This window comes from Primulina eburnea, chromosome 1 (genome assembly GCF_022965805.1).
Source record: "Primulina eburnea isolate SZY01 chromosome 1, ASM2296580v1, whole genome shotgun sequence".
NCBI lineage: Eukaryota > Viridiplantae > Streptophyta > Magnoliopsida > Lamiales > Gesneriaceae > Primulina > Primulina eburnea.
The window spans coordinates 20,782,611-20,790,668 of NC_133101.1; the positions used below are offsets into that span (position 1 = coordinate 20,782,611).

At 35.9% G+C, this 8,058-nt stretch overlaps 1 protein-coding gene across 6 annotated transcripts; it reads left to right on the forward strand.

Moving 5' to 3' along the window:
• Positions 1 to 1,211: 1,211 nt before the first annotated feature.
• LOC140829034 (phosphoglycerate mutase-like protein 1) lies at positions 1,212 to 6,439 on the forward strand. Of its 6 annotated transcripts, none has more exons than XM_073191990.1 (11): positions 1,226 to 1,354; positions 2,420 to 2,476; positions 3,056 to 3,117; positions 3,274 to 3,381; positions 3,473 to 3,552; positions 4,576 to 4,738; positions 5,127 to 5,201; positions 5,324 to 5,412; positions 5,507 to 5,626; positions 5,993 to 6,037; positions 6,124 to 6,439. In XM_073191990.1, the coding sequence occupies exons 3-11, from the start codon at positions 3,058 to 3,060 to the stop codon at positions 6,248 to 6,250; spliced, it is 867 nt and encodes a 288-aa protein (XP_073048091.1). In that variant the 5' UTR covers positions 1,226 to 1,354; positions 2,420 to 2,476; positions 3,056 to 3,057; the 3' UTR covers positions 6,251 to 6,439. The 6 variants fall into 6 exon arrangements, with proteins under 6 accessions (XP_073048083.1, XP_073048091.1, XP_073048117.1 ...); XM_073192016.1 differs by having other exon boundaries at positions 1,227 to 1,354; positions 3,195 to 3,381; XM_073191982.1 differs by lacking the exon at positions 2,420 to 2,476 and having other exon boundaries at positions 1,212 to 1,354.
• The last annotated feature ends 1,619 nt before the right edge of the window (positions 6,440 to 8,058 follow it).

The window sequence follows — 8,058 nt, forward strand, 5'->3', positions numbered from 1 at the left end:
TGAAAAAATATTACTTTTTATGCTAAGATTATTACTTTTTATTGTGAATATGGGTAGGGTTGACCCGTCTCACAGATTAAGATCCGTAAGACAATCTCACATGAGACCTACTCATTGGGTTTAGCCAAACCCTCCCCATACCCGCTCCATTCACATCACTATATGTAACACATGATATAAATATACTTGTTACACATGCAAAAAGGTGCGATGAAATAGTATTACATCATTTTTGATAATTTTGACAATAATAAAATCTTATAATATCAAACACATCATTTTCTTTAAATTATTAAAAATAAGTTTATAAAAACATTTTAATAATTTATTTTTAAAATAAATTTGACCCGACCAGTTTATAAACTTCTAAAATAACTTATAAACAACCACCAAAATGAATAATAAATACTAGCTACTCTGCACACGCGGTGCGTGTGTGTACAATTTTTTTTATAATTATTTATGGATTAAAATGAAATTTGACAAATTATCGAGGTACTAAAGTGCTATTTGAATAATTGTAATAAAAAAATAAAAACAAAAATGTTTTTTGAAATTAAAAAAAAACAAAAATGTAATTTTGATATCAAATAGGGGCAAAATAGGGAAACCAAAAAACAGATCAAAGACATCAAAAACAGTTATTCTAATATGCTTAAACTTAATAAATAGTAAAAGATGACTGTGTTTGGCACGTTGTGTCAATTCCTTAGACAGTCACGTAACAAACGACCAATCATTTTACTTGACTCCTTTTGTCATCGTTATGTCTTCAAATTATAGTAATGTATTTATAAAAATTATAGTAATGTATTTAGAATATAATTTTTATATAATAATTATTTATGGTCTTTTAAATTTTAAAGATGGTAGGATTTTAAAGTTTTATGAGAATAATTTTGTTAAAGAAATTTTTGTGAACGTTATGATTTATGTGTGAGTCTCGTTTACTCAATAAATATCTGTGATTTCATCAATATATTTTGTGTTTCTATAATAGTTTATTTATCAATGTTTTTTTATAATATTATTTTGGCGTGAAATCAAATATGAATTTTTTTTGGTTGACAAACAAAATTAAGAATTTTTGTTTATAATTAGTTAGAATGATTTTTTTAATATGGTTGTTTAACTTTTTTTCATTCAGCTTTTATTATTATTATTATTATTATTATTATTATTATTAGTATTATTATATAATAAGAAATATGAATATTTGAATAATCATCTTCTTGGAGTAAAGCACAAGACCATCCCTCCACTTGCTCCAATCAATTCCCCACTCCAAAATCCCTTCCACTCGCCAATTCCAGAGTCCAATTGCTTGCTGCTCGATCGAGACTGTCTTTTGCGGGTAAGTTATTAAAAGTTATTTCTCCTTTGGAGCATCGTGTACTGTGTCTATGTTTGTTGTGTTGATTATCTTTTAATGTTTTTCTTTTTTATTGTTTTTGTGATTGTTTTCTTGATTTTTTGGTGTGCCGCTTGTTTGCATTATGTTTCCTTTTTCGATGAATTGGGTTCTGATTCATTTGGAACTGGAATCTTCACTCTTGTTTGTGTCTGTTGTTTATATTGTACATTCTAGTGTTGGCGAGTTAATAATTTGTATTGGATTTTTAAATACCACGAGAGGAATTGGATTTCGCTGGAGAATTTATCTGTGGTTTGTGTTTGTGCCAAAAAAGTTAAATTGGGCCCTATTAGTTTGGCCCATCGACAAAGGTGAACAACACAAGATCATGGGAAGATTGTGGATGAAGATCGTGGGTCATGGGAAGAGCGGGGGAGCATCCCAGAATTTGGAGGAAAAGAGCGAATCGTTAGACAACTGAGGACACCATACATTCAAGGGACAAATCTGCAAATTTTCAGCAAATTTCATATTTTAAGTTTTCCTAGAATTTCATTAGTTTTTTTAGTTTTCCGGCATCTTCATTAATTCAAAACTTCCTTCAACCAATCGCTAGTACTCCATCTATTCCACCAAGCTTAACTCCCCGTCGACCATGACAATTACCGTCAATCCCTACCAGGTAATTGCCGCATCTCACTTTGATTGACAAAGGTGAACAATAAAAGCCCATCATTCAATCAAATAGAACAGTGTCCAAGCAGATGAGATGGTGGACACAAGATCAAGGGAAGATCGTGGGTCATGAGAAGAGCGGGGGAATCACTCAGAATTTGGAGGACACACAACACATTCAACAGACAAATCTACAAATTCTATGCAAATTTCAATTCATATTTTAAGTTTTTCATTAGGATTTTTAGTTTTCCAGCATCTTCATTCTAGTTTCTTTCGTCAAGTTTATTATAATTTGTAGTATTTGATGAATTCCTGCTTTTTTTGTAAATACAAAATTATATTGGGGATTTATTTCATCATTTTCCAGTTTTATTCTTTTGTTTGCAGAGCATATCAGTATAGGAGATTAGAACTAAAGAGTTCATTTTCGTTTGATTTATAAAAGTAAGATTTTTACGTTTTTCACACAAATCGGTGCTTGTAGCACCTGACGCACCCGCATTCTACAAGAAATATTTTGCAAACAGTTTTTTTAACTATGTGCTAGGGACTTCAGGTTATTTGGATGGCAACAAGAAAATTGCTTCTGTTTCAGTCTGTAATTTGAAGTGGTATTGGTCAAAGTATGGTCAGTTGTGACTTATGGTGTGCCATATTTTTGTGAACCTCAGAGTTATACAGATTTTGCAAAAAGCATTCTACTCTCTGAAATCATTTATCATGAGGTTAAATCTAGGCTATCATAGAAGGCAGAGCAGATGATTAAACAAGTGGTGGTTTACTTGAACAAAACAAAGATGGATGCTTTTTTAAAAATTCACTTTGGATAAAAAGGTTTGGCATCCAAAAACACTCTTAAGCTGATTTCCCTATGAATTATTTCATCAAGCTTCTGTAAATGAGGACCATGTATCCATTCCTCTGGTGTTAATAGCATGTAATTTTGTGTTCTTTATATCTGCTGTATCGCATTAGATGTTACTCACACTACTTTTTCAACACTTTCATTTGGTCCAATTGCAGTAATGGACAGTAGTTGCTGTCCAAGCTTGTTTCCACTACACCGCTGCAAAACTATCCATCTGGTTGGTATCAAATGCGCTTTGAACATTTCTTGCTGCATTCATAGAAAATTTGTAAATGTTGCATCTTTGGTTTGAAGGACACTCGAGGTTGTCTTCTCTCTTGGATTTTGCTCAAAATTTCGAGGACTGTGTGGTCTTATTAAACAATATATTTAGGTGAGGCATGCTCAAGGAATCCACAATGTTGAAGGAGATAAGAACTATAAAGCATACATGTCATCTGAATATTTCGACGCACATGTAACTCAGCTGGGCTGGCGACAGGTTGGAAAAGCAGCATGCCAGTATTTAAATTACAAATGGGAATAAATATTGCTGATTCTGTGAGGTTTGATGGTTTTAAATTTTGTATCAGGTTGACAATCTGCGTAAACATGTTCATGCAAGTGGGCTTATCAAGAAAATTGATTTGGTTGTTACTTCTCCTTTGCTAAGGTGGTATTTCTGGAATGAGAAATGCCCATTTATACCCAAAACATTAAAATACTGAGCATATTCATATTAATGTTGAGAGATGCCAGAATTGAAATATTATCGAGCCTCATGCTTTACATTACCTTGCGAGTGATAAATTTCACCTGATTCTTTGCAAATTTGGTACAACTTTACCACTTTGCTGCTTTACTCAGTTAAGAATGACATAGGAGACATGAGTGTGGGCGATATTGGCATGGTTCATTTTTTATGTTCCAGTCGACTCAATTGGATGTCAGTTGACACTAGTCCACATTTCATTGAATCCTTTTAGGTTCCTATTAACTCAAATGTCACCAATATTTCTGATTGGAGTATTAAGTATTCTGAATGCTCTTGTTGTTCCTTTAAATATTTGTTTTTCCTTTGAAGGGAACTTTCTAGAATTGAGGTAGATTAATCGGCTGTTAGAATATGTTAAACTGTTTTCTACAGGAACACAATTTACTTATTAACATAAACTTTTTAAATAATCCAATTTACAAGCATTTAAAAACCAAAAATCCATATTCAAAGTACCACACAGATCAATAGTCAATTTTCCTTTGAAGGGAACTTTCTAGAATTGAGGTAGATTAATCGGCTGTTAGAATATGTTCAACTGTTTTCTACAGGAAGACAATTTACTTATTAACAGAAACTTAATGAAAATTGACTATTGATCTGTGTGTTACTTTGAATATGGATTTTTGGTTTTTAAATGCTTGTAAATTGGATTATTTAAAAAATTTCAGGAAAAAAGAACTCGTCTAACATTGCGGAAAACTATGATTGCTGAATACTGGCTATGAGGAAAGTTGGATCAATATAATTTTTGACCAACAGATACATTTTCAATTATGAGAACAAAAAAGAAACGTATCTTTGGTGCGATTCTCTTGTTGTCTGGCATGCACATTGGGAATTATAGCTTTTCTGAGGCTCACAAGAATACATTGCTCACAAAATGTAACACCCCCATTTTTGAGATGAATATGATTGCAGGACCATTCAAACAGCTGTTGGTGTATTTGGTGGTGATGGCTACACTGATAGGATGGATATAGTACCACTGATGGTGGCAAATGCAGGAAACAGTGACCGCGATGCAATTTCAAGTCTTGATTGCCCACCTATCGTTGCCTTCGAACTCTGTCGAGAGCATCTGGTATATCCAACATAGAAACTTGTTACTTTTGTTTTTATGATTACTGTGGCTCCAATTTTGGGTTCTCTGTCCTTTTCTATTCTGTTCTGTTATTTCCTAATATGCCTAGGAGATATCTCATTTTTCCTAATTACGGCATCTAGGAGTAATGGGGATTTCATTGCTGTTTTAAATTTTATGCCAATATGAAAATTATGATAAGTGAGCTCTGACTTTCTCCAAAAAATTATATAGTTTGATTCTGTAACCAGGGCAATCAATTTGAGTTGAAGGCGTATGCATGGTTTGTGATGTATGACATGGTTACAAATAATTATGGGTCAAATCTTTGTGTTTTTTCTCTTAATCTGTTGGATGGTCTTCCTTTCCTCGAAAAATCTATTTGCAGGGTGTTCATCCTTGTGACAAGAGGAGAAGCGTTGGTGAATATGAATATCTATTTCCGGCAGTTGATTTCTCACTGGTAAGTCACTGTTGTTGTATATATCTGTAGACATGCCTGAGATACATGGACTACTTAGTTTGATTTAGGATTAAAACATATTTCTCCTATCCACTGCCTTGATTTTTTTTCCCTCCTGGCAGATGGAGAGTGATGAAGATATTTTATGGAAGCCTGATGTCAGAGAGACAAAGGAAGAAGTTGCAGCCAGAGGAATGACCTTCATGAAATGGTGACTGGCTTCTTATCTTGTATAAATCAGACCTTTTGGTCCATGTGTAATTTGTTCGCCAACATTTGTCTCGGTTTTAATTGTCATTATATAGGTTATCCACTAGGAAAGAGAAGGAAATAGTTGTGGTTACCCACAGTGGATTTTTGTATCATACACTGACTGCCTTTGGCAACGAATGCCACCCTCTGATGAAGAAAGAAATTTCATCACAGTAAGTTATGATAAAACCATAGTTCTACTCTTTGGTTAGATACATGAGTTACATTCCAATCTGTTTCTGTAAGATTTCTAGCTAGTCTTCATTCTGTTCTGTAATATTGAGAGACTGTATAGATGCCATTTTGTGCCTTGCTCAAAGACCCTAAATGAAATTTCTAAATGTAATATGTGTGGTTGTCAAAGTGGAGGACATTTAATTGTGGTTAACATTTGTTCACGAAAAATCTGTTGTAAAGCATTAGTTTTGCAACACTGACTTTGTGTGTTAAAGTTCTGCCTTGGGGAGAATAGATATGAATATCTTTCTGCACAGAGTATTGCTTATATAACTAATCTTGCTGGTTACGTGTGACTGCAGTTTTGCGAACTGCGAGCTTCGTTCAATGACCATCGTGGACAAAGGGTAAACCCATCATATCCTAAACTCTTAAAGGCATCTTTTCCTTTTTAGTCCATATTCTGGTATTGAAAAGTTTTCATGTGATGCAGAATGATAGGATCAGATACCCCCACAACTAATTACCCAGGGAAGATCCCTTCAGGCCCCGATCTGCCGAGCGAGGCTGCTGATGAAAAGGATGGAAAGAAAGACGCACCAAACTCATTGCACAAATGAAGAACATCTTGATGAAGTTTGGGGATGAAATCGAGCGGCACAAACGTCTAACAAACCATTACTTTGAACCCTTTACGGTGAATACAATCACGGTTTCTGTTGTCGATTGGTTTATCGCATAGAAATTTGGAAACCTGGCATTATTGTAAAACATAATTTATTCTCCTACTACACATGCATATGAAATTACATCTGACATGATCCTGTTGAAATGGGTGAGCCGGGTAAAGAGCTCAAACGGATCAGATCAACAATTTATAATGTTTGGGAATTTTGAACGAAGACAATGGCTTGAACAACATTTGCAAACAATAAAAAGAACTCGTGAATGGGCGCCGGAGGAGTTTCCGACGTAGCCACTCCGATGATAAAGTCAGCAGATTGTAAGATGATGAACTTCGAGCAATATTTGAGAAAAATACGTAGAGTGCTTAAAGTTCAAAGGTTTTTCTTTTTTTTTTATTTCGGATCATTAAATGACATTAATACCTGCTATTTATAGGAGAGGAATGGGTAGTTACCTCGGTTTCCGTGTCATCTACTAAGTCGGTTTACCATACTAGCTTCTGATGACTTCTCGGACACTCCAAACTCAAGTTGTTCTGACAGATTGGATTGCCTGTAATGATCACACTCGAGTGTGGTTCACTTATCGAGATAGCGCTATTCTCGAGGTTGCCCGAGTGGTAAAGTAACCGGGAACTTAACTCGGACAGGTGAGAAGCACCCGGCCAACTCTATGAGGGCCCGAGTTAATATTAAAGAATTGCGGACAACACCACTCTGCCCGGGAAGGGGAGTTCTACCCGGATGCTCCTGAAACCGATCCTGACTATGACCCGGATCCTAATGGGGGTATCACCACCCATCTCTAAAATAGTCGGGCTAGAGCTTGACTCGCTGTCCCGATTCGATCTTTCCTGCTCTCTCCCGGATTGCAATTGTGAATAAATACCAAGCGAGGGAACTTTCTAAGCGTCTTGTATCCCATACCCCCGACTCCTCGATATCTGATAATTACTATTCTCGAGAGAATCGATCGAACATATCATTACGTATGCATTAACGAGGATGCCACTGAAAATTGCTCGCTTTTCAAGGTAATGATGAGTCTGTGCCCTCGATAACCGCACACGTCTCTTCACTTGTACGCACGATTTCCTAGGCGCCCTGCGATCGTCCGATTAGATTTGAATCGAGGGCGGAGATTAACGCTCTCCCCTATAAATAACGACCTTGCTTATTCTTCCGTCTCATCAGTGCAATGGCAAGTTCAAGCAATTCGAAAGTTCCCGATATGGCTGAGGAGCTTATGACGTCTGCAATAGAGAAAAGGAAAACGGCTATGGAGGACGAAGTCTTCCACAAAATACTTCACTTCTGGGAAAAGTTATACGAGCTGGAATCCTCTCAGTATGTAGAGGGGGTTCCTACTCCTGAGAATGTGGCTCTTATGCGGAAATATCGCCGACGCCTCGGTGTTGCGGAGTACGTGGACATCTTTACTCACCATGGTGTCTACGCATTAATGCTGCAAAGGGAGCTGAAGATCCTGGAAGATATAGCCAGGTCAGATAGCTTTGGCAAGACCGCTACCGGAAATCTCAGTGGTTGGTTGCATAAGTGGAGGGTGGTTGTTGAAAAGGAACATCTTCGTTTACTTTCTGCTCATTTCTTTTAATTAATAAAATATCCTTTTCGTTTTGTTACTGCATGTATCTGGTAGAACGTCAAAACCAAATTAACAATAAGTAAATAACGAAGATTAACATGACTAATACTCCTCAGACTTAAAATGCTTGAGCTTT

Coding starts and splice junctions, on each gene's coding strand:
- LOC140829034 (XM_073191982.1), top strand. CDS start 3,058: ATGGACAGTAGTTGCTGTCCAAGCTTGTTTCCACTACACCGCTGCAAA. Junction 3,118..3,273: donor GCTGCAAAACTATCCATCTG/GTTGGTATCAAA, acceptor CAATATATTTAG/GTGAGGCATGCTCAAGGAAT. Junction 5,627..5,992: donor AAGAAAGAAATTTCATCACA/GTAAGTTATGAT, acceptor GTGTGACTGCAG/TTTTGCGAACTGCGAGCTTC.